The sequence below is a fragment of the Dermochelys coriacea genome, chromosome 6 (assembly GCF_009764565.3).
Source record: "Dermochelys coriacea isolate rDerCor1 chromosome 6, rDerCor1.pri.v4, whole genome shotgun sequence".
Taxonomy (NCBI): Eukaryota; Metazoa; Chordata; order Testudines; family Dermochelyidae; genus Dermochelys; species Dermochelys coriacea.
In genome coordinates, this window is record NC_050073.1 from 95,740,761 (window position 1) to 95,767,416 (window position 26,656).

Consider the following 26,656-nt stretch of genomic DNA (forward strand, 5'->3'; position numbering starts at 1 on the left):
ACCAGACTCCTTTCGGATTTTTGATGGACAGGGTTGGGTTCATCTGGATCCTGCCTCAAGCTCAGTAGAGTGTAACTTCCATATTCTCTTACCAGATAAATTTACTTGGTGGTGCCTCCCCCGATCCCTGCTCCCTCTTAGCAGGATCACCACGCAACGAGGCAGTTTGAATGGAAAATTCCGACCACAGGATAGTGCTGAGTTGCTTGCCAGATAGCTGGAGACTCCCAAGGAATAAACACAAACAATATATACAGAGGAACTGTATTAAACAGGAAGAAAATATGACAGAACAGGATAAACCAAAACTCCCACGGTTGCCGGTGCCGTCCCCATGCTGATAAAACTAATTGATTTCCTCAGCATTCCCAATCGTGTGACCTGATATAATAGGAATAACATTTAGTGTCCTCTTGGTACGCTTCTGTTCCGAAGATAATTACCCTACACAATTCTAATGCCTAATCTCATACCCTAGAGCACAGATATAATCACAGCAAACTGGCAACCCCTGCAGCAAGAGCAGTACTTGCCACATGGTGACTGATTTATATAGGGAGCTTAAGCACTGGTTCCTTTATACCTTTTAGCCCAGTTGTTAAAGAACTCACTGTGGATGTGAAAGGCCCAGGGTCAATTCTCTTCTCAGCCTGAAGGGGAGAAATTATTTGAACAGGGATCTCCCACCTATGAGGAGCATGCTTTAACCACTGAGTTATGGGATAACCTGATAGGAGAAGGAGATCCTTGCTCGCCTTCTTCTGTTCAAGCCATTTGTGACCAAGGGACCTCTTGATGCCAACTGTCAGAAGGCACAGGAGATGCCTACGGTTTTACAGGGAAGTCCTGGGTCAGATATATGGAAATTCAGTTAACCAAAAGAGAGGCATGCAAGGTCTCTATCACAATCCAGAAGCTCACTGATCATGTATGGATAATATTTAAGAAGTTATGTATCTATACTGGAAGTTACGTTCTCCAAGCCTTAGAGTTAAGGCCGGTAACATGTCTTAAACAGATTCTTTTCAAGCAGGAGGTAGCAGATGCTTTCCCTTCTGGTCATTGTGCTTTCCATGTCTCACACTATAAGCCTATTTGCATAGTGAGACATATGCTGATTAAAAGATTGCAAAAATCAACAAGAGGAAGGCCATGTGGGGGGAAAGCAGTTGATAGGGGATGTCCTGTTTATGAAAAAAACAAGAAGAACTGGCCTGATATATATAAGGGTACCAAGAGATACCCTGCCCCTTTACTTAGGGGACAAGCTAGCAGAGTGTTTTGTCGCATGAAAAAGGGATCACAGCCAGGCCTGGATGAAAAAAGCTGGAAGGACTTTGGGGTAAGCTTTACTCTATAAGACAAGAAAGTATCAAGGTAAATAAGTCCAAGTTCTTATGTTATGATTTTATTTTATAAATAACCTATTGCTATCCTGCAGAGGGTCAGTGGACCACTTATGTTTCAGTGGACCACTTATGTTGCCCATGGCCAGTGGAGTCAGAGAGCTGACCCATGGTAGGCACAGTAAAGACTTCCTCATACAAAGCACAAGTGGTAGTGAGGTGCCTCAAACCCTGGGTACCCCAGAAAGCATTACACCATTCTACTTTATATAAATATTGTGTGGGTGGGACAGACAGAGAGAGAGACAATGACTCTATAGCCTGAGGGTTAGATTAGCCACTTGGGTAGGGGAAGACCCAGGGTCCAGTCCTCCTGCTTCAATAACCAATAATTCAACTAATAATTCTAATAACTAATTATATATATTAGTTAATATAATAACTAATAATTCAACAGGAAAATTTGATGGAAACCTCACCTGCCTCAGACTATTCTATAGCCCTTGGGTTAGAGCAGTCAGGTGGGAGATTCCAGTTCAAATCCTGTCTCCCTCTTCAGCTGAAGGGGAGAAATGAACCTGGGTCTCCCATATTACAGGTGAATAATCACTAGGATAAAAGATATGGGCACCAACCCCACCTCCTCCTCCATTTTGTAGTATTCTTAGAGCACACCTACTGGAACAAGCCCCATTGGGAAGACAGGCACTCCTCCACCTGTCTTCTCCTGCTTATGGCTCACACAGGGGCTTAGGCACCTGGGTGCTTATCTCATGCTAAGGGCCCTACCAAATTCACGACCATGAAAAATGTGTCATGGACTGTGCAATCCGATCGTTGTATGCTTTTACCCTATCCTATACAGATTTCACGGGGGAGACCAGCATTTCTCAAACTGGAGGTCCTGCCCCAAAAGAGAGTTGCAGAGGAGGTCACAAGGTTATGGGGGGGGGGTCATAGTATTGCCACCCTTACTTCTGCACTGTCTTCAAAGCTGGGCAGCCAGAGAGCAGCAGCAGCTGGCCAGGCATCCAGCTCTGAAGGCAGCGGCCTATCAGCAGCAGCACAGAAGTAGGGGGGCAATACCATACTATGCCACCCTTACTTCTGTGCTGCTGCCTTCAGACCTGGGCAGCCAGACAGTGGCAGTTGCTGAGTGAGGGCCCAGCTCTGAAGGCAGCAGTGCAAAAGGATGGCAATATCACACCACGCCATCCTTACTTCTGCACTGCTGCTGGTGGTGGCTCTGCCTTCAGAGGTAGGCTTCCGGCCAGCAGCCGTCGCTCTCCAGCTGCTCAGCTCTGAAGGCAGCGCCACCACCAGTAGCAGCGCAGAAGTAAAGGTAGCAGTATCACATCCCCCCACACAACTCCTTTTTGGGTCAGGACCAGTACAATTACAACACAGTGAAATTTCAGATTTAAAATAGCTACAATCATAAAATTTACAATTTTTAAAATCCTATGACTATGAAATTGATCAAAATGGACCATGAATTTGGTACGGCCCTACTCATGCCTATTGTGAGGCAACAGTGCACATACCTGAGGTAGAAACTCAGGTGCTGCCTCAGGACTTTGTACAGAAAAAAAAAATCAGGTGCTGAGTTTAGGCATCTACGGGTTAGGCAGCTGCCACATGGATCACAGTACTACCTAAAACTAGGATTTAGGCACCTAACCCTCAGATTGAGGCACCTCAGTCCCTATGTGGATCTGGTCTTCTGTCTCTGCTCCTTCTCAGAGCCAAGATCTCCACATTTCTCTCACTGTCTGCTGTTTTTTTCCTCCTTCTGACAGACAAACAGCTGCAGCCAATCAATGCCCTGGTCCTATATTTTTAATCAATCCCCACAGCCCCCTTACTCAAACTCTGCCAGGCTGTTCCATGCCTTGGGAAGTGGTTTCTATTCTTTCAGCTCTCACTAACAATGGGGCATTTAATTGCTCCCTCATTCAACTTGAATGAAGTATGCTTAATATACTAATTAACTTTTGGTATTTGACTGGTGGCCACCATTAACATCTTACACCATAACATTATTACCATTCAACTTTTTTCCACCGCTACAATATCTGAAATTAGTTCTTGATTGGTTTTCTCTGCCAAATTTGAAAAGAACTGGTGAAAGCTCCAAGGCAGAGAAAGTACAGATGCTCACAGTGGGCCCAAGCCTGTACTCTTCGTAACCAGAACGCCCACTGTCTTCAGGAGTTTTTTTTCTTGAGGAGTGTAGAACTGGGTTCTTAGCATTTGGAAGAACAGTGTGACTCCAAGATATTTTTGCTGTTCTTATATTTTGGAATCCTGGAACCAGGTAAGGACAATTGTAATCAGATTTTCAGAAGTGCTGAGTTCCCACCATAGTGAATAGTAACAGCAAGTGATGAACACCTCTTAAAATTGAACTCTCATATCTGTAGCACTTAAAGAGCTCTGCTGTAAAATTTAAACCACTCCAACCCTAAGAACTGTATTGCTATACATAATATGTTGAAAAACTGATATTTATAGTGTTCTCTTGGGCCAAACTGTTTAACACAGAAGTGGAAATCCTTGAATCCACTAGTTCTCAGTAAAGAGAGGAAATGTTATAGTATATCAAATGGAAAACGGTATGATATAGTAGACAGTTTTAAAAATAAAACTTGGGATCCTTGGGATGACTGGTTAGCAACCCAACCAAACTCTGCTCTCAGTTACCAATGTTAAGGGCCTGATCCAGCTCTCATTAACATAAATATAAATTTTACCTCTGACTTCAATGGGGCAGCAGCAGCAGGTCCCAAATCCACTCCCTTGGATTACTCTAGATTTACAGTATTGTAAATAAAGCCTGATCGGCACAAAAGCTGCATTGATGTAACTAAATCAGTTTCTAAAGTAAAACCCATTTAGTTAAATCCCTATAACATTTGTATTTAGGCAAGGCCTGAATATGTGAGTTGGCACAATACAGCAAGATACACTGAACGAGTTTGGTAACAGATATACAGAATAAAGCTTCACTCCAACTACCACATACGCTTAATTTTAAGTGGAGGAGTTGCCCCACCGACTTCAAATTTACCATGCGTCTGCAGGATCGGGGCGTCTGTCCCACGCTCATTTGATAGGGCTCCCTGTACTCGCCCCACAGGGACTAGTCGGGGGGAGAACGCCAGTTTAATTTGGCAACTATCGGCGCTGCCTCTGGGGTGAGCCCATGGGAGTCTGGGGATCCGGCACTGCCACCCCCTTAGGGCTAAGTAGTGCAGCCCGCTGGTGTTTGGGGGGATGGGGCCGAGCCTGGGCAGAGGGTTGGCCAGGGAGGCCACCGGGCCGGGGAGAGGGGAGAGCGGAGTTTGCCTCTGATGGACACGGCGAGACTGTGCCCCAGAGGAGCAGCCGCTGCTGCAGTACCCGCGGGAGCCACCCCCAGGCCTTCGCCGTGCGGCCAGGCTCAGGCCGGCCGGGGCAGAGCGAACCGGGCTGCGCCGTTTCTCAGGCAGCTGCTTGGCCGCCTCTGCTCCTGCTAGGCCCCGGCTCGGGCGTTGCTTGGCAGAGGGACGCCAGCTCTGCGGGGAGGAGACCGAGACCGGTCCGGGTCCGCCTCGCACGGCAGGATGGGGCTGGAGATGGAGCCGCTGCTCCAGGCCTGGAGCTACTTCAGGAGGCGGAAGTTCCAGCTCTGCGCGGATCTCTGCTCCCAGCTGCTGGAGAAATCCCCCGGGCACCAGGTACCGGGCCCGGCCGCGGGGCTCGCGGCGCTGTGCGAATGATGGGAGGGGTGGAGGTTGAGGACTCAGACTCACGAGAGAGCTGGAGCGGGGGTAAGAGTGGGCGGGCGCCGGGGAGTGTGTGTCAGCGCCCCCCTCACTCGGGGTGAGCGGAGTGTGTCCGCGCAGTAGGGTTTGTAGCTACGCCTAGTGCATCCAGCTTTCCCCTGGCCTCCCAACATCCTCCCTTTCCTGCCTCCAGTCCAGCCTGGCACTGGGTTGCTCGAGGAAGGGCATGAGCATCGGTGCTTAGGGGAGCCATGCTTCCTACAAGGGAGGCTCGGGCAGCTTCTCGGCTTTATTGCCTGTTGCCACCCTGGCCTTCCAAACATAGCTGTTCCAAGTGGGCGACTGTCGCCTACTGACAGAGGAGGGAGTGTAAACCAATAAATTGCATCAGCCAGAAACACTTGCTAGACAGTTTGGAGGCACCTAGACTGAACTTAATATAGAAGGTGGACCAATACAAGATATTACCTAACTGACCTTGTCTCTAATATTCTGGGACCAACACAACAACATCAGCACTGCAAAGTAATGTTAGCTAGCTCTTACATATTGCTTGTTAGTAGATCTCACAGAAGTACTATTAAGTTGATAACTTGATAAGAACTGAGCAAGAACAAAAATCAAAATCAAACTTGAATGTGTATTTGTTGTCATTTGATGCTAAGCCTCACTCTTAAGACAAAAATACATTTTGTTTTGTTTTTTTTAAAAGTGAGCTCGCTACTACTGACCTCTCTGAAATCTTTCCTTCCTTCCTTCTAGAGAAGGCAGTGGAGCCCTCACAAATTTACTCTAAATCAGTGTTGAAGGGACATCTATTCCTCTAGTGGCATGAGATGGCATATGCACTTTAGGGCCTCAAATCCAAAGCAAGTAGTGAAGTAGGAGACAAAGGTACTTCTATAATTAAAATATATATGTTATAATAGCAATAAGATAATTGTGGCCCTTTATCTCTCCCCCACCCCAAGTCCAGTCCATCCCAAAACTCCCCCAGCCCAAGCAGAGTTCTGACCCTGTAAAAGGAGAAGTACTCGAGACATCATGTAATGCTCTGGTTTTTGATATTTTGATATTAATTTTATGTCAAAAGTGCTCAGATGCTATTGTGATTGGCAGAAGTGTAAAACTAAGAGATTGATATTCCTGCTAGTCTTCAATATCTGGTAAAGGGACTGTATATTTGAATTTATTGTTTAATCATCAGTTACATGGAACTGACAATTTGTTCCATCTGAATGGGTATTAACTCTAAGTGTTCAGTATGCTGTTCAAGGTGTACATTTCACTTATATATGTTGCATGAAAAAAAAAGGGTTCTCCAACTTTCATCCTGGATAAATATTATTTTATGTAAAGGTCATTATTGCTATTATTTCTTGGAGAACAACAGCTAGATGGGCTTTGTCTCTGGGCAAGATATACTGGGAAGATTTTTAGTTCTCACAAAATGTCCTATACTTCAGTTTCTCTTAAGAGCTTGAGAATTCACCCTCCCCATAAGGGAAAAGAGGCAAAGGATCTCAAGCAGCAACCACTGAAATTGCACAAGGTATACAATTTGATGAGCACTTGTTTACGCTAGATATTTGAAAACATTTATTCATACCATAAGCCCTAAGTCACCACGCAAAAGCCATAAGGAACAAATAAAAAAGCTTTACTTAGAAAGGACATTCAGAGAAAGCTTGAAGCTGTAACCTCATGATTGTTTCCACTAATTACTGCTGTACATGCACTAGACATCTGCAGAGCTGTTCTTCATGGGGTCTTCCACATCATAAATAAGGCAAGCTTATTGAAGTGTGTTTGCAGTATGTATACTTAGATTATAAGCTTTTTGGGTCAGGGACCATCTTATGTTTGTACAATGCCTAGCAAAATGGGGCCCTCAACAATGACGGGGGTTCCTAGATGCAACCACAATACTAATAGTACCATATTAACACTGCTGCAGCAGTGTTATTCATTTATAAATATTTGAAGTGCCAAACTGAGAAGTTTTCCAAATCATTACCAGTCTGAATATAAAAGCTATCCACATTTATTGTATAGGGAGCTTTTGAATGTGCACTGTAGAACTCCAACATACAAGCATTACAGTGTGATTTTTTTTTCCTTGGGACTTCAGCAAAAATTTTGCTGAAAAGTTACTTTGTCTTTTGCTGAGCTTATTGCAGAACCGACTGAGGAAAGCAGCTCATAGCAGAAGAAATAGGGTAAGGAGCATAATGTATCATGGGCTGGGAGAAAGCGTTTAGGAGCAGTATGGCTGTGGGAAGGAGGAGAAGGCGGCAAATAAGATATTAGCATGAGAGGACAGCAGTGGCAGGTGGAACGAACAAGTGGGAAAAATAGCAGTTTGAAGAGAGAAAGATCTATACTTTCTAATTTTAGAGGAAGCTGCAGTGTAGAGGACAGCGTAGGCACAGCAGGGGTTTGATATTGGTAGTATTTGAAGACTATCAACTGAGTCATTAGTCTTAACTTGCTGGGTTTTTGTGGTATATTTGCCATCCAAATATTGAGCATGGACCCAATCTTGCAAACACTTAAGTTCATACATACCTTTACTCCCATGAATAAAGTTCAGATGTGCTATTTGGAGGAGCAGGACCCACTGTTTGTACCAGCTGGTGTTAACGTCATAGCTTTGACAATTGACAATGAAGGCAACTTTATATAGATCTAGAAACAATCAATTACTTTTTATTTGCAAACTGGATAAAGCTAAGCTACCTATTTCAAATCGCACAAAGAAAAAAGTGGAAACACTTTTTAAAATAATTGATTTCATATAGCATAAGTCCCAGTGCAAGATTTACACTTCGTTCTGAAAATGTACTTATTGCCACAAGTAACTACTGTTGCTTTAGCTGAAGAATTAAAGTGAACGGAATTCTCTCAAATTTGTACATTTGACAATTCTTTGCATATAGTCAGTTTCACTGTTGCTGCTATATAATTATTTGAGGAATCCTAATTTAAAAGGTCGACTTAAACAGGAATGATTTGCTTTTTAAAGTGAACTGTATTTCTACTTGACTGATGCTCTTAGTTCTCAGATTAATTTTTTATCTTTTAAATATGCACTATGTATTTAGTTAAGTCTCTGTGGAAAACAGTATGTATAACTGAAATCAATACTAAAAGTTCATAGACTTTAAAAAAAATGCAATAATTAGTTTAATGTGAATTGGTCAGCATATTTCTTCAGAAAGATTGTAGAGTGCACAGTATTTCTTGGTGTATTTTTGTCAGAAATATGATGGCAATCCTCTGACAATCTTATCTGACAGCCCATGTAGAAGGTGGAACTACTAACAGATGGTATAGGAGTACTGATAATCTCTTTATTGGTACAGAAAGAAACTAAAATTAACAGGCAAGAAATTCTTCATTGTAGCAACTTGAGTCAGACTCACCATATCAAAAATTCTACATTTGAAATCTCACTAAGAAGCCATTTTCTACTGTGTACATAAAGACTAGCCTTTAAAATGTTTGATATAGTTAATGCTAGAAGGCAGATTAATGTTAAATGATTTGTCTTCTCTGTTGTCTGCCAATTACTGTGTTATCTACTCAGCATGACTCAGATTCTGCAGCTTTTATTGTAATCCACACAGAATCTAAGGCTAGTATTAGCTTTTATTGGCTACCTGCCTGATATTTTACAACTCTGCTTCTGATTTATAAAACAGTGTCTTTCTCTTCACTGTGTTAGTGCACTTTTATCGTAGTCTTCTTGATCAAGCCTTGATATGTCACGTTTGAAGTGTTATTGTAGTCATGATGGTCCTTGGATACCACATTTACTTCCACAAATTGAGCAACCGCCCCAGACACGCCAAAAAAACCAAACCCTATTATCTAGAACCAGGCCTTAGATAAAACAGAATTTGCTCCTAAGAGAAAGTCCGGGATACACACCTAAACACATTTAAAAGTGCCTTGGAACCCATATGGGGTATCAAATTATTACAACCCATATTTGATGGGAACCCCATCCTGAAAGAAGTCTTTCCTGAGCCCTTGTTCTGACCTTCAAACATCTCCCCAATCTTTCCAACATCATCTTCAGAAGCAAGCTCCCCGCATACAAGGGCCCACCAACTCAAAGCAACACCAGACCCTGCCAAAACAGATGCAAAACCTGCAGAAATATCTCCACTGCTATGGTGTTCAATACCCCTCACAACACACCTTTCAAGGTTCCTGGGTCCTACACATCTGTCACAACACGAGGCATTTTATGCACTGGTTGAGGTACACCACAACAACTGGGTGGGTGAAACCAGACTATCATTGTGCTCGCTAATGAGCCTACAGAGAAAAAAAGTGATCAAAGACACTATCACCCATGGACCAACTCTTTTCACAAAGCTGTTGCTCCATAGCTGATCTTTCAGTACTTGTCCTCAAAGCAAATCTGCACAACACTTTCAAAAGGCGAGCTAGGGAACTTAAATTCATAACTCTGCTAGACATACCCCAAAAGCCATGGACTTAATAGGGTCACTAATTTTTATGGCTTATTACAACAATTTGCAATATATCACACTGCCTGCTACCCTTAGTTGCTCACTTCAAACCCTTTGTGTGTAACAATCTAACCCCCAATTTCTCATTTCATTGCAAATTACCTCCTTCAACATGTTGCCCCTTCTGCTTACCAGTCTTTTGCTCAGACATTCTGCTTTCTTCCCCAGACCTGAAGGAGAATTCTGTGTAGCTCAAAAGTTTGTATCTTTCACCAGCAGAACTTTGGTCCAATAAAAGATTATCTCACGTATCTTGTCAATCTGTCATATGTTCATTCTGCTTGGCTCAGGTCAGAGGGAAAAGGGCTACTATGCCTCAATCTGCATTTTTATATTAACTATTTGTGCTTTTGTTTTAAACTCAGTCTAACTTTACGTATTGTTTCGAGCGTACTGAAAGTAAGTGATTAAAAAGGAAACCATATTCACATACGCAAATCTGTTTACTCTGCATTTAATAAGTTATTTTCTAAGAACTCAAAAGAGCAGATATCAAAGTATGTGATAATCTTTGAAGTCAGAACTCTAAGGGGTGCATATTACTCAAACATCTACTCACATCTTGACATGCTTATTCTAATGTTCAGTAATTAAAAATGACAATGGTTGTGAATTTAAAAAAAAATTTTTTATCCTTATTATTCAACAATTGGCCTCATACATTATTTACCCCACACCATTCAAAACCTGTATTGTATACTTTTCTATAATGCTCATCACCATAAAATCTGAGTTTTTGAAAAACATTAATGAATTCAAATCGACAACATCCCTGTGAGGCAAGATAGTAGTTGGGAACTAAACCACAGAGCAAATATGGTCAAAATTGTCCATTGGTTTTTGCTGCCCAAGTTGAGATGCCCAGAGCCTAATATCCAGAGAGCTTATCATTTTTATAGGTATGTTCAAAAATACAGCTCCCATTGACTTTGTTCACAGTTGCATGTTCAGCACTTCTGCAGCTCAAGCCCCAGACATCTCATGTTGGGCACCCAGAAGTGAATATACAATTAATAACTACCTGTGAAAAGTTTGGTTTGAGCGAGCTGCTCAGCATCACATAGGAACTCTGGAGAAGGAATAGAATCCAGTTCCCTAGGGCAACTCTCTTAGCCTCAAGACCCTCATCTCTTTTCCTGTAGTCCCTGACTCACTGGATGCACATCTTCCAACTTTTACAACAGATGAGGCAGGGGTTCTAGAAATAGCCTCATCCTGTACACAGTCCTGAGTCATTCCCTGAGTACCTATCAATTAGGTATACTGAATGAGTCAGGAAAAGCAGTAGGTGATAATGTAACAAAAGATTGAGTAGTAAAATTTTCAAAAGTGCTTAAGTACCACTGACTTAAAAATGGGACTTAGATGGTTAAATCACTATGGCCCACATCCTCAAGAGTATTTAAGCTCCTAATTTCCACTGAAATTAATGTCAATGGCAGTTATGAGCCTAAAGCATTAAGCTTTTTGAGGCATCACGTTAATTTTTCAGCCAATCATGCATGAACTAGAATTTCTCTTGCAACGATACTAAATACTTTAAGAATTGGTTTACAATGCAAATATAAAGACAGGTTTCAGAGTAGCAGCCGTGTTAGTCTGTATTCGCAAAAAGAAAAGGAGTACTTGTGGCACCTTAGAGACTAACAAATTTATTAGAGCATAAGCTTTCGTGAGCTACAGCTCACTTCATCGGATGCATCCGATGAAGTGAGCTGTAGCTCACGAAAGCTTATGCTCTAATAAATTTGTTAGTCTCTAAGGTGCCACAAGTACTCCTTTTCTTTTTGCGAATACAGACTAACACACAGGGCTGCTACTCTGAAAACTGTAAGGAGAGTGATCACTTAAGATAAGCCATCACCAGCAGCAGGGGGGGGGAAAGGAGGAAAACCTTTCATGGTGACAAGCAAGGTAGGCTAATTCCAGCAGTTAACAAGTGATCACTCTCCTTACAGTGTGTATGATAAACCCATTGTTTCATGTTCTCTGTGTTTGTGTATATAAATCTCCTCTGTTTTTTCCACCAAATGCATCCGATGAAGTGAGCTGTAACTCACGAAAGCTTATGCTCTAATAAATTTGTTAGTCTAAGGTGCCACAAGTACTCCTTTTCTTTTTGCAATTCTTAAAGAATTAATCATTAAAATTGATTCCAAAATGTAACTAGATGAACTTTTAAAAAAAAAAAATCAAGGAATTCCTCGAGTTTTAAAAGATTCCCTTAAACAGATTCTCTTTTGATATGTACTGTATTTTTATTTACTTATTTATGAAGTCTCCAAAGAATTCAGTGGATGACTTCCCAATAAAACTCTTACAACATGCTGGGTATATGAATGCATGAACCCTTAATACCAAATACAACTTTCTCCTACCATAAGAAATTGGACCTTGGCTTCCATATTTGTTGTAGTAGCGTGACAGAGAGAATACTCTCTCTACTGCTGTCTGTTTATTGTCCTGATTAGTTGCCTAATCCGATTACTGTTCTTTGTGTTCTATGTGTCACATTCAAGGCACTAAACCAGCACTGATGTACTAATTGTGAACGTGTAATTCAGCTATTAAGGGGGAAAAAAGTCTCAATAGTATAATTGTTAATAGATGTGTAATGAATGTCCTGCTTTAAAAAAAAATTAATGCTCTACTATAGGACTTCATGCTTTCATTAAACTGTCTTTTTTTTTTTTTAAATACTTCCCTCCCCTGACCCTCAGTGCTGTTACTCCTATGGGATTGATTTTTTTTTTGCAGTTTTATAGAAATGAAGTAATTGCTAAATAATTGAAACACCTTAAACCTAGCTACTTGTATGCTGATTTTTAACAAGGTCAGAGTAAACATATAATTAACATGTCCACATGGAGATGCACTTCTGAAAGCATCCTCAGCTGAAATAAACAGTTGACACAAATTGCTGTGGTTACTAAATGTAAAGATAAATATTATTAGTGATTCATTTAGTCACTTCCCTGCACTATGATGTAGATCTAGAGTGATGCCAGTAGCAATTTGGCCTGCATTTTCAGTATACACTGATTTTTCACAGTATGTTGCACATATCAATTCATATTTACCTTAAATTTCAGTTGTAGATACAGGCATGTTATAAGCGTCAAAAATAGTTATCCAGACAGTGTTTGAGGCTCTCCTCTTTAAGATCTTACATTAGAGGTTTAATTTTATAAAAACAGCTCTTTCTGGTAGTTTTATCTCAAAATGGATTGATTTCACACACTAACTTTCATTTTAAAATGCTCTCAAGGGTTTATAAATCTGGGCTGAATTCTTCTTTCATTTATACTTTTACAACATTAGCAACTTCAAGAGGGGATTAGATGTGTAAAAGATGACAAACTTAGACCCTTTGTTGTTAAGACCAGGCCACTTGTTAGCTTATTCTTGCAAGTCCTCTCACTCAAGTCTTTACTCAAGTGACTAGTTCCATTGATTTCAGTTGGATTACGTACATGAGTAAAAATTGCAGGATCCACTCTTATTCTGTTTAATAATAATTTCCATCACTTGCTTAAATGTTAGTTAGCCAACTTAAATGTATTAGCCAACACATCCTACAACTCTAGTTCAGTCAAGGCAGTGTATACTCCCTACCATGTGTAGTTGGTCAACCTTACTCTCTTAAAAATGAGAGGGAATGTAACTCTCATAGCTTCATTTAACTTAGTCATGATGAATGCTCTTGTATAGGAAATATTTTGGATCACCCTAAATTAATGTTAACAAATAATATCTAGAGTAAGATACACAACTTGAATATCCAGGCATTTGAGTTAGGGCTGCCACAGTATCCTTAAAATTGCTCTTGTTTGCTATTGCAACACAGTATGGAGGATTACCAACTGCTCTGAAACCATTTTCTAGTAGCCCATATCTATATATAATAAAACAGTAAGGCATATATCTGGCCAACAGTCCTAAATCATTGTGATATCAGCAGTAACTCAGCCAGTCATGACCCTTATTTTAAAGCTAATTTCCATGCTACAATTTCATTGGTTATAAATCAGTAATATGAGGGAGATGGACAGATGATGGATTGCATAGATGGTAGATTACTTGGCCCAACAGCTACAGTTCTTCAAAAGGTTGGTTTTATCCATACAGATCATCCCAGGCTCCCTAGTGTAACCTACACCCCTAAACAAAACAATTCTCCCTGCACATTCCCACAAATGCAAATCACAGCTACCTGCACAACACACACAAATAACCCCAAACACAGCGCCTCACTGCATCACACACCCCTTATATACAATTTGTGCAAATCTCCCAGCACAACACAGGCACTTATCCAACCACACTCATACTTAACATAAACTTGAGCAGCAAAGCTATAATGCACACAATAGGATGAATAAAGGACAACTTGAACCAACCTCAATGTCCTATTTTTTATGCTAATAAAAATATGTAGTGGCATCTAGAAGACTAGTACTTATTAAAAGAACATTGCATCCTAAACAAAGTCAAGTATTCAAGAGACAGGAACCACTTCAGCTCCAAATGATTCCAAACAGGATTTTGTGATTCAATACAGCCCCTCCTTGGGGAAGCTTTATCATAAAAAACCTTAGTGCAAATAATCCATAACAGAAGTCCCCAAATGTAGTCCATTTATCATCCCAGTGCACGTATTCCTTAAAATTAGATGACATCTAGTCCATTGATATAGCATATATTACACTCTGGCATCTTTCTTAGTCCTCTTGGTCCTTGGATGCCAGGACAGCCATCCCAACCGGAGTGCATCCCTGCTTCCCTACAGCCTCTGTGCTGGGAGTTTATCCTCAGGAGGCATCCATCACTCTCCCTGTTCCATTAACCTCTCCTCTCAGATTTGTAGGCACATAGGATCTGCCACTGCTCAAAAGCCTTTAGTACTCAGTTCTGGCTTGGGAATCGGCAGACAACTCCCTCTGCTGCTCTCCTGCCTTGAGCCCTGGCTCGGGGAAGTCAGCCAGCAGACCTCGCTTGCTGCTCTCTTACCTTCGGCCTTCCCCCAGGAACCTTCTGTCGCTTCCTTCAGAGACTTTCTCCATGCTGCTACCTGAACCTTTATAACCCTATCCTCTTAACTGGCCAAAATGGGAGCACCTATTTTGCTGGACCTTTTTCATTTAAGGGGGACAGCCACCTTAAGACGGTTCTTTTTAGTTATGTTTTGGGTTTTGAGCCTTTACTGTGACTTGGGTCACATCTTTTCAAAAACTTTCTCTACTGTCATGAGAGCTAAAAACTTCTTAAAAACGTAAGTTGAGATTCTAATGTAAACATAGGGTTCTAGGAGTTGGGGCTTTAAGAAAACATCACATATTGGGAGGTTTGTGATAAAATTGCAAGAGTTGGCAACATTGCATTATGATTCCTCCAGACCACACTGCATTGCAGTGAGAGATGCTGGGCATCCACAGCTTTTGCTGACTTCATCTGCATTCTGCTTATCAGGGCCCTGTCTGAAATTGAATATCCAGCAAATGAGGAATGTATCATTAGTGGCCACATGCCAATGTCTGGTTTAAAGAGACTTGCTCAGCATTACATAGGCGGTCTGTGGGAGAAGCACGACTAGAACTGACTGTGTGGAATTCACTTGTCCTAATCACAAAAAAATAGTTTCTCTTCCTGCAGCCCTCTGCCTTGCTTTCTACGCACAACTTCTAGAGCAGATGACACAGATCCTACAAGCAGTCTGATTCAGTACACAATGGAGATTCATTCCCTGGACACCATCCCTACATCACCTAATGATCATAATTAAGGACTGCATCATAATACACAAGGGGGATGAATTAAAGTTGCCCATGCAATCTGAATTGCTGGCATTTTCTAACTTTTGAGTGCGTATTTTTTTCAATCTGAATAATAGTCTTTGAACAGTTTGTTTGTAATTTCCAGGTGCCAGCTCCTGCCAAAGCCCTTAGGTCTCACTTCAACATTGACAAATGCATGGCTAGAAATCAGTCCAGCTCACCTGTGTGTTAGTATTATTAAAATGAGTATTATTTTTTATAGAGATCTGTTTAGTGTTTGGATTTTATTAAAGCTTTTGAGTTGTTGCATTTGTTAATCTCACGTATATTATCTGTATCCCACTGTGATGGTGTGCACTCACCTCTTGTGGCACCTCCTGGGGGTGGGTGTGTGTGTGAAAGAAACTGCACACTCTCTTTGTGCCCTCTGTTAACCTTGTCAGGTGGGTCTTTAGTGGCTCAGCTCTCCAGCCAAGTCACACACAGTCTGTAAGCACAAACAAATCCCTTTTGGGGTAAAAGGTTCAACAGTGTCTGTCATTGTTAAGGTCTTTAGCCCTGTCTCTGGGCTCAGTCCTCAGTGCCTTCTGAGCTTTAAGTCCATGTCTGCCCTGGTATAGAGCAATGCCCCCCAGAGCTTTCTCCCTGGGACTCTTAAGTTATGCCCTTCACTTGGGTCTCTAAACAAGGCTTAACCCCTTCTCAGGGCTTAGGCCAGTGACTGGTGGGGAGAACCTGGGCCCAACCACTACTCCAGGGCCCAACCCTGGGACCCTATAAGTAGCAGCTGCTTCCTGTAATAGATGCTGCTATTCCCTGAGCCACTTCCCACGTAGCCCCTTCCGCTTCACCTTTACCTCAAGGCTGAAGTTTTCTGTTCTTTGTTTGTGCAGGGTCTCTCCCAGGCCTCCTTGCTTGGGCAGTTTCACAGCTGTCCAGTCCTTCCTCACCCCTCTGGTCCCAGCCAGCAACTGATCTGCTCAGCCTCAACAGCTCCTGTTATCTGAGCCTGCTGTGTTCCCATTGGCTGCTTCCCTGCAGACTTTCTAGGGAGACCTGGAGGATCCACCTTTACTGCTCCTTTTCTGGCTTGGGGTGTGGTAGGACAGCAAGGCCTCCAGCAGGAGACATCAAAAGTCCTGGTACACTCCCATCATACCCAAGTTATAAGCAGGAATCCTAGAAATCTGTTTGTCACAAAAAATGTGGAATTTGCATTTTTGTACAAAGAATCTTTAGTTTTTACATTTTGTGCAAAAATAAAAACAGAAGCCCATTTATCTGAGCCTCCATTTTCTGGCTCTTTATATTAATCGAACCGGGGCTGACCGCCTGAGCCCTGCCACTGGAGGTTGAAGCTCTTCAAATTATCCTATTTTTGATTATCCGATCTGGCCCCGATCCCAATTAGATCAGATAAGCAGGGTTCCACTGTATTGTGGCTAGGGAAACCTCAGTTCAGCATTTCATTTTAATCATGGAAAAACACAGATTTTTATGTTGTTGTTTTTTATCAGAGAATGTTGGGGGGGGGGGGATTTATCATAGAAACCTTATAACCAGGGATTCTAGTTAATATTTAAGTGTTAGTTTGCTTTGTAACTATCAAAGTACTTGCTATGAAGCTGGAAACCTAACTAGTCAGGAGAGAAACATTACCAAGTGTGGAATACTAGTTTACCACAAGAAGTGTCATCTACTGCCCAACAGAAGGCCTATAGACACCAGACAAACGATTTTGGCACCTCAGTGGACAAAATACTTTAATTACTCCCTCCACACCCATGAAGAATGGATGTGCACAAACCCTCCACCCATCACACTTTGAACTGGGGGAAGGGAATAAAAATCCCTGACCAGAGGGATCTCTATCATTATGCTTCTTGGAATTTGGAGAAGGCAGTATTTCTAAGCAAAAGCAAGGTATTCCCAAACTTCTTAACTTGAGTTAGCCTTAAAGGACATATAGAGCTTGCACATTGCAGCAGTTTCTATTACTTTTTGAAACCTAAGACTGTAACTCAATTGTGGGTATGTGTTTATCTGCTTTAACTTTGTAAAGGTTCTTTTTCTTAGTTAATAAACCTTTAGTTAGTTTAATATAGGATTGGCTACAAGCATTGCCTTTGGTTAGAGATCTAAGATACAATTGACCTAGAGTAAGGGACTGGTCCTTTGGGACTGGGAGTGATCTGAATATTATTGAGATTTATTTTTATTTATTTATTGGTGTAAGGGACCAAGTGTCACAAAGGCAGGCTTACCTGGGTGGCAAGATAGACCCAAGTGCCCCAGGGGACTGTCTGTGACTCCATGTTAAAGCTGGTATAATGGTTGAGGAGTTCACATTTGACACTTGGGTAATGAAATCTAATTATAGAACACACAACCAGTTTGGGGTTTGTGTCCTTGTTTGTAACAGTCTGCCCTGAGGTTGGCACCCATATTTGTGAACCACTCCAGATAGCTCGACAGCCCATGCACCATGAAATTGCTGGCATTGTCTAACTTTTGTGTTTGATTTTGCAACCTAATTAATATCCTTTGAACAGTTTGTCAGTAATTTCTTAGATTTTTTTCCTAAAAGAAAAAGAGGTATAAACAAACGTTGTTATATGCAGTAGTAACGCTTCTTCTCTCCTCTCCCCCCAAAAATCGTGCATCATCAGCAGGATTTAAACGCTGAAACTTCATCACTATAGCACAGGTTGAGCTACAGCTAACTATATTAGCAAGTAGAAAAAGACTTGCTCTGGTAGAAGTGGGAGAAATGGGCTGCTGGAGTTGTATGCTGGGTTGTGTAGGTGGTGAGAAGGAGCCAGATTGGTCCTATCTTCTCTCTTTCCCTGCCCCCCCCCCCCGTCCAGTGGAGGGGGAGTACCTTCCCTATCTTGTACTCCCAAGGAGCGGGGGAATGGCTAAGTAGGGCTGTGTGCTGGGTCAGTGTACATAGGATGGGGATTATCAAGGGGAGTTCAGCCCATCTTTCCCCTCACTCCCCAAGAAGCTGTCTGCTTCTGTTGTTAATCGGTGTAGCATGTGGTGCTCTTGCCTTGGCAATGTGAGCCAAGCGTTAGATTATAATGTTAATGTTCAGTTATTTTAATATGCTACCACAATTTTGTTGACCAGGCAAGTAACAGAAGGGAATGGTGGTTTTTTTTCATAGTTCACATTTCAGCCAAAACTGAACAGAATGAAGGGACAGAGAAAAGGCATTTCTCTGTCTTGTGCTCTTTTCTCCTGCCAAATTTGATTGTTTAATAATGGAGGTGTTAGAGCTTTTCAGTTTAAAAAAAAAAGTCATTCTTTTCTAGGGGCAATCTAGTTGTGGGGTTTGTTGCTACCAGCTCACTCTACAATAATTTGCAAGAGCTGGGTTAGTGTACTGAAGCCTAAATATTTTGCACTATTACTAAACTTAGACAATCTTGTGTTTACACATTGGGAAATTTAAGTGAGCCCTCCTATAGTTTAAGGAGCTGGAAAATCTATCATCTTACCCTGTGTTTCAGATTCTACACTGGTGTTCCAGATCCATACAGGTTCTTTTTGGTACTAGAATGACTTTTTTCAAATGTTTTAAGTCCCCAAATTCACTTGCCATAATATTACCTTGAAGTTGTTGGGATTTCCTCCCCGCCTCCCTTAGGTGTTTTGCCTTCTCTAAATGGTAGCTACAGTACTATAGTGTTAATTTGAAAAATATAATGTTTTTAGTATTTATTGAATTAAATACACTGTCTCCATCATAATGTATACAAAACTTGTTTGTATGCAGATATTTATTTTTCTTTTAAGAACTTCGTGATGAAGCCATCAATGGCTAACAAAAAAAAATTGGGATCCCTTTTCTTCATGCATGCCATGTGAGGATTTTGTTATATATTCCTGGACCTAAAATTCCGATTTATTTTCTGAGTGTCACTTACAGTTTAACAATGGTATTTAGCTGTACCTTCAGATGTACATTTAAAAATAATTGTATATGGGATATTCACCTGGTATTCTTACATTTTAAAACCCCTTAATGTTTAATCTATGACTTGGCAAATGTGACCAAATTGAAACAAGAAACCAAGCTATGTCTGAGATATTACTTGCTGTAAATCTACTTCAGTTATGGAAAACATCTCTTCGGTCTTGAAAATGTAGAGGAGTAAAATAATCTGGTAATGGTGGATAATGGATGACAGAGGTCACATCAAGTAGTTTGATTTAGTTACATTGCTGTTCCATTTATGGGTTTGTTTTGTTTTTTCATTGTTTGATTCCATTTCTTATTTCACTCCTCCTTTTCTTATTTTCTTATTCATTCTAGGAACCTGATTGTGAATTCACAGTTTCTCAGGTAAAAAAATGTCATAAGTACCAGTATTTGAAAAAACACTGAGAATAGTTTATAGCATGTTGTATAGTGATGTTTGTTTCATTTAATTCCTTAGGGCTTGTCTACATAGAGACTTAGTGCATGGCAAGCCAGGGATGTGAATCTACAGCTATGTGTGCTATGTTCCCAGCCCCACTCCGCCGCAACCTTGTTCAGCCCCTAGTCCTGCTCCTCCCCCAGCCCCAGCTCTGCTCTCATTCCCTCTTCACCCCCATGCCAGCTTCACCTCTAGCCTCAACTCCTCCCCCAGCCCCAGTTCTGTCCCGAGCTCCACCTTCAGCCCAAGCTCCACTACTGAGGATGCCTTGGCTATACAATAATGGAGGGGGGAGCATGGACAGATTCCATTAATGGTAAGGGGGGGGCACAACTGGAAAAAGAAAAGGAGTACTTGTAGCACCTTAGAGACTAACAAATTTATTTGAGCATAAGCTTTCGTGAGCTGTTTATGCTCAAATAAATTTGTTAGTCTAAGGTGCCACAAGTACTCCTTTTCTTTTTGCGAATACAGACTAACACGGCTGCTACTCTGAAACACAACTGGAAAGTTTGTGCACCACTACATTAATGTATCCTTACAATTTCGTATTAGGATAATTCTGAAAGAAGTAATGGAAAATTGCTGTGCATGGTATTGCAGTAAAGGATTAAAATAGGCTGTTTTTTAAAACCTGTAGTTGTTACTAATAACATGGAATATATTTAAAAACTGGTAGATTTTGGCCTTATTGTGTAAACTGAAAAGCAGAAAACACATTCCATATTAGAATAAAACATATAGCAGGAACTGCTACAAGTTATTGGTAGAAAAACATTAGGGCTTTGAGCTCATCAGATTTTGAGATAAATGGTGCTTCTCCATGCAGCTGGTGTGGTGGGCAAATATACCTTGCTTTCTTAAGATCTTCTATAGTGCTCCTCATTTTAGCATCTACCTTATTATTGCACTTTGTATAGACAGTAGAGGTGCTGAGCAACTCCAGTTGAAGTAATTCAGAGTTGAGACTACTCAGAGGCTGTCATGAGGTGCTCAGCATCTCAGAAGATGAGACCATAGATAATAAAACCAAATTGTTTCATTATGGACAAGAACATTGGTTACAGTTATCTGTTTTGATGGAGAAAGGTATACTTTTCATTTTCTCTTCAGAAGAGTCAGTAGCCAAGTATAATTGTTCTAACAAAGCCCTGTATCACTTTACGCTGTGTAAATAGTAGATTATACGAAAAGAGATGTTTTCACAAATCTCATTTTATTTTTCAAAAACCTATCTTGCCATGCACCTTTAGCATCTTTTTGTACATTTATTATTTCATCTGAAAATTTTTATGCTTCCTTTAGTTAACCAGAGGTTTGAAGTGATTATGTTGCCATCTATCTGCGTTTTTTGGAGAGGGGAGGGGGAATTCCACCTACTTTGTTACATACATGCACCAGCATTGGATTTATTCACTACATACTTCTCTTATGGGTCTTGTATAATGAACAGATAACAAGGATTATGGATCATCCTCTTGTCTTGCAAGATAAAAAAAATCCCTATATGCATGCAACCTTTAAGTTCCATATTTGGTAATGTTCCATCTATTGCTGCTTTAATCAAAATTCTGATAAACTGAAGCATTGCCATAAGCAATACTCTGATCTGAAGCTGATGTGTAATTAGGTGATAGTATGTGATTTTTAAGATCATTGTTGGCTATACATGCCCAAGTAGTAGTTAAACATAGAAGCATAGCTAAGGGCCCTAACTTTCCAATAGCTGACTGATAATGACAAAAGGATGCATGTTGCTTTTTTAAAGAAGTGCCTAGTGCGTCTTGTTGGTGAAGAAGAGTGAAGATTATCTAGGCCTTACCCATACTAAAATTGGCCTCTTTCAGCAATTGGTATAGCTGCACCAGTATAAATAACAAATTTCATGGAAAAGCACTAAAAAGCAGCTTTTCTTATGTATGCTAGGAGTTGGCATTGGTTCAGCTACACTGATGTTTATACCAGCAATTTGCTGAAATTGGAGCTAATGCATCAAAAAGAGGAATATAGCATGGAAATAAAATACTTGTGTGGAGCTTCATGAAAATATGTAAAGGTGAGATGAACTTTTAACTGCAAATATTTAATGAAATTAAAGGTTGTCATCAAAATTACAGGTTAAGAAACTATAAGAAAAAGTAGACCTGGATTACATTGGAATTGGCTAGATTCAAATTGCCCTGGTCTGTTCTTTTTTTTTTTTTTTCCTATTACTATTAACAGATTTCCAAATGTGGCTGAGCTGGCTGTTTAGATGCAGTCTCTTCTCCCAGCTCCAAACTGCACTAAATTGCAGCTTAAAATACATTTTCCTAGTATTTCTTTTCTGTGTAAGCAATTAGTGTAGTTGCCACCAAGATATTATATAATGCAAATGTGAGAGGAGATGGTCTATGCAATCCTAAATGAGGAAAAGTCTCTGAGTCAGTCTCTATTAAAATCTGGTATCCATTATGAAAAGTTTGAGGTTCCTTCTATAGCAGGCCCTCCAGTGTTTCTGAATTCAAAAAAAGATTTGTCCTTGTGTGTTTGACCCCTTTGGTTTCATTTAGAGAAGAATTAACCTTGCTATTTCTCATTTGCAAATATTAAGCATGCTTTGCTAATGGTCTGTTTAGACCAGTGTCAGGGAAGAAATAAACCTGATTATTTTAATAAGTCTCATGCTGGGACGTTTATGGTAGTCTGTTCTATGTCTGAAAAAGTCAGTGATTGATCTTGCAATCCTTTTCATCATTCCAGGCCTGTAAGTACGTGTATATTGAGTTATCAAGAAGGGAACTGGATCTGCGATGCTAGTTCTCCAGAGCTTCTATTTAATCACTGAAGCTTTTCCCCTCTGGTTTGAGCCTACACTGAGCAGTTCATACAGCAAAATCCTTGAGTAATTTACTATTCCATATAATCCTCCAAGTCAGTGGTGGGGAACCTGTGACCCACGGACCACATGCAGCCAGTCAGGGTAATCTGCTGGCAGACGGCGAGACAGTGTTTACGCTGACCGTCCGCAGGCGCAGGCACAGCCACCTGCTGCTTCCAGTGGCTGTGTTTGCCGTTCCTGGCCAAAGGGAGCTGCAGGAAGCAGCCCAGGGGACCTGCTGGCTGCCACTTCCCACATCTCCCATTGGCTGGGAACACCAAGCTGCAGGTTGCCATGCCTGCAGATGGTCAATGTAAACATTGTCTCATGACCCGCCAGCAGATTACCCTGATGGGCCGCAGGTTGCCCACCACTGCTTCAAGTTGTTCACTTGAGCTATTTGCCTGTCCAATTCACCATCCAATGCTGCAATGGTATTGTGCAGTTGGTTAGACTTAGTATATCGGTAGATGTACATGTTTACGAGTGGTGATTATTCTGAAGCTAGGAGATTTGGATTCTCCTTTTTAAAGGCTGCCTGTATTGAAACTGAATAGTGTTGTAAGTGTTAGCATTTAAGAGTCTTACTTGATAACTTTGTTCCCTACTGATTAAGATTTTTTTTCCCCCCTGTGCACTGAGCTGCCTAGGGTAAGGTACATAGGGCTATGATTTGCCTTCCCCTCTTGTAATGGTGTGGCTAAGGGGTGATTGACTGTTGGTGATTTGGAACTGAGGCTGAAAATGTTTCCAGCCGTGGAACCTCAAGCAATTGCTTGTTCCAAAGACCAGTCTTAATGTTTTGTATTTATTATAGTGCATCAAAATTCTGCCACCTGAACCGGTCAGTCAAATCACTACCTTTCTCAACCCAAACAAAGTATAAATATGAAGGGATTAAAAAAAGGTTAAAAACCTACTAAAATTGAATGTGTTTTAGATTCCTTTCCAGTACTTAAAGTTTGATTTGTGTATTTATTTGTTTTATCCTTATGTAGGCTGCTTGGAGTTTGAAAACACGAGCTCTAACGGAAATGGTTTATGTGGATGAAATTGATTTAGATCAGGAGGGAATAGCAGAGTTGATTCTTGATGAAAATGCCATTGCTCAAGTTGCACGTAAGTACAGACTTTCACCTAAATGTATTAAAATGATGTAAGTTCTTTGTGGCAGGACTGTCATCTAGTATATAATTGTACAGTACATAATGTTATAGGGACCAACATAGTGTTGATTTTTAGGCATTATCACAATATAAATGTTCAATAATATAACATGGCATTGTAAAAGGTACACTGAGATTCAGCTGAAAGAAAGTTTTGTTTACTAAATTTGGCAGTTTGATAGATTTTTAAATCTGTTCACTTATGTAAAGCCCACATCTCTTAAGGAATATAATAGCAGCATACCTAGCCTGGCATCAGGATGCATCTGCTGTCACAGTTTACCTTTACTTGGTACCTTGAGTTCCTCTCTGGCTGGGCAGTTCATTTGGTGTGTACTTTATGCTGCTGCTTTGGCCTTTCAACCAAAGCAAAAGTCTACTTTCAAGGCAAGATTCCTCCATCAGTCTTCCACTCAGGTTCAGTAATCCTTTTTCCTCTCAGTGCATGGATTTCTGTACCACTTCTCTAGGAGTTAGCACTGGTGGAGGTGGAAAGGACACAGACCCTTCCTCTAATATGTGTCCTACCCCTGGAATCCTAAATTGTGAGTAGCAGTATGCCCTAATCTAAGACTGCTCTGCTGTGCTGTTTCCCAGGACCATTTCCTAGAAAGCTTGTTGGTGGTATGGCCTTTTCTAGTACACAAGCCCCTCCCCAGGGTCCTTCTTTGGCCCATCTCTAGGTCTCCTCTCTGGCCCTTTCCTGGCTTCTTCCACACAGCCTCTCTCAGGATTCCTCACCATCTGCCTTTCTCAACAAGGAGTCATTATGAAAAAATATAGTCAGCCTGTAATTAAAACAAGAACTGAAAAGGAGGTGACCAGTCAGAACTGGCATCTTAGGGAAAAATTGCCAATAGCTAATAGATTAAGTTTTTATATCATGCAAATGAATGTTAAGCAAGATGTATACAAATAAAAGTAGTTATCTATAGTAGGCAAGTTCAAGAGAGCTTTTGAAAGGAGGGCAACAGTTAGTTGAATAAGAGGGGAGAACCCTCTAATAGCTGAAAGGCAGAGACCCAGCCTCTGAAAAAATGGTAACACTATTTTATTTATGTATTGACTTCTATAGCACTCGGAATAAAAGAGGCTAATGACTAAGGGGGATACTTCTGGAGAATTCAGGAATTGAAGTACATCAGGAGTTAATCTGAAAGAAAATTAGAACTTGCAGCATGCTAAGGAATTTGGCTAACAGACGTGGGTGGCAGGGAGCTCATTTGCTAAGGCAAAAGAACAGGGTGACTTACAGTTCTGGATGCCTCAAGAAAATATCACAAGGTCTAATCTGGACTACAAGGTCCCTGTCTTGAGGACCAGGTCTTCATTCTCTTTAAGGACCATGCAGCCTTAGGGTGGCTATATACAAATGTTAAGTGATAATACTCTTATTTTGTAGGTCCAGGAACTTCTTTGAAACTCCCTGGAACCAGTCAAGGTGGAGGTCCCAGTCCAGCTGTTAGGTATCTATTTCCTTATAGCTTTAACTTGTAAATATATTAAATTTAGGATCTGCACATTAATGTAACATATTAAGTTTAACAAATTACAAAATGTTAGGTTTAAATGTGTAGCGTTTCTGTATTGATAAATTGGTGGAAAAACCACTTCTATTCCAGGATGACTTGAGAAGAGCAAATATAGTACCTGTCTTTAGAAAAGGGATGGGGGAAGGAGCTGGGAAACTATTGACCAGTCAGGCTAACTTTGATACCTGGAAAGATACTGGAACAAGTGTATTAAACAACTCATTTGTTAAGCACCTATAGGGTAATAGGATGGTAAGTATAATATTTGTCAAAAACAAATCATGCCAAACCAATTAAATTTTTTTCTTTGTCTGGGTTACTGATATAGAGTGGATGGGGGAAGCAGTAAACATTATCTATGTTGTTTTTAGTAGGGCTTTTGACACAGTCCCATGTGACATTCTCATAAGCAAACTAGAGAAATATGATCTAAATGAAGTTACTATAAGGTGGGTGCATAACTAACTGGTTGAAAGACTGTACTCAGAGAATAATTACCAGTGGCTTGCTGTCAAACTGGAAGGATATATGTATGTAGTGAAGGCCCTCAGAGGTCTGTCCTGTATTTGGTACTATTCAATGTTTTAGTTAATAACTTGGCTAAAGAGTATCCTTATAAAATTTGCAGATTAAATCAAGATGGGAGGGATTGCAAGCACTTTTGGAGGATTAGCATTCAAAACAACCTTGAGAAATTAGAGAATTGATCTTAGATCAACAAGATGAAATTCAATAAAGACAAGTGCAAGTACTACACTTACAATCAAACAAAAAAAATCAAATACACAACTACAGTAGTACTGCTGTAAAGGATCTGTGGGTTATAATGGATCACAAATTGATTTTGAGCCAACAGTGTGATGCAGTTGTGAAAAAGGTTAATATCATCTGGGATGTATTCATTACCTCCTGTGTAAGACATAGGAGGTAATTATCCCACTCTGCTCGGCACTGTGAGACCTCAGCTGCAGTAGCATATTCAGTTCTGGGCACCACGCTTTAAGAAAACTGGAAAAAAAATTAGAGAAAGTCCAGAGGACAGCAACAAAAATGATAAAAGGTTTAGAAAACCTGACGTATGAAGACAGGAATAAAAACTCGGCATGTTTAGTCTTGAGAAGACGACTGAGGGAAGATCTGATAAGTCTTCAAATATGAAAAGGGCTGTTGTAAAGTTGATAGTAATCAATGGTTTTCAATGTCCACAGCAGGTAGGACAAGAATTTGCATAATTTGCAGA

At 40.7% G+C, this 26,656-nt stretch overlaps 1 protein-coding gene across 3 annotated transcripts in view; it reads left to right on the forward strand.

The window, feature by feature from the left end:
• The first annotated feature begins 3,513 nt into the window (after nt 1–3,513).
• Nucleotides 3,514–26,656, forward strand: part of TTC8 (tetratricopeptide repeat domain 8) — a 65,077-nt gene continuing 41,934 nt past the window's right edge. Inside the window, exons 1-4 of one of the 3 annotated variants that reach the window (XM_038407406.2) lie at nt 3,514–3,663; nt 19,753–19,782; nt 23,717–23,837; nt 25,287–25,350. In XM_038407406.2, the coding sequence (XP_038263334.1) occupies nt 23,753–23,837; nt 25,287–25,350 (149 nt within the window). In that variant the 5' untranslated portion in view covers nt 3,514–3,663; nt 19,753–19,782; nt 23,717–23,752. Of the gene's footprint in view, nt 3,664–4,495; nt 5,066–19,752; nt 19,783–23,716; nt 23,838–25,286; nt 25,351–26,656 lie in introns of those variants that run through there. The other 2 variants (XM_038407403.2, XM_038407404.2) reach the window with 2 other exon arrangements.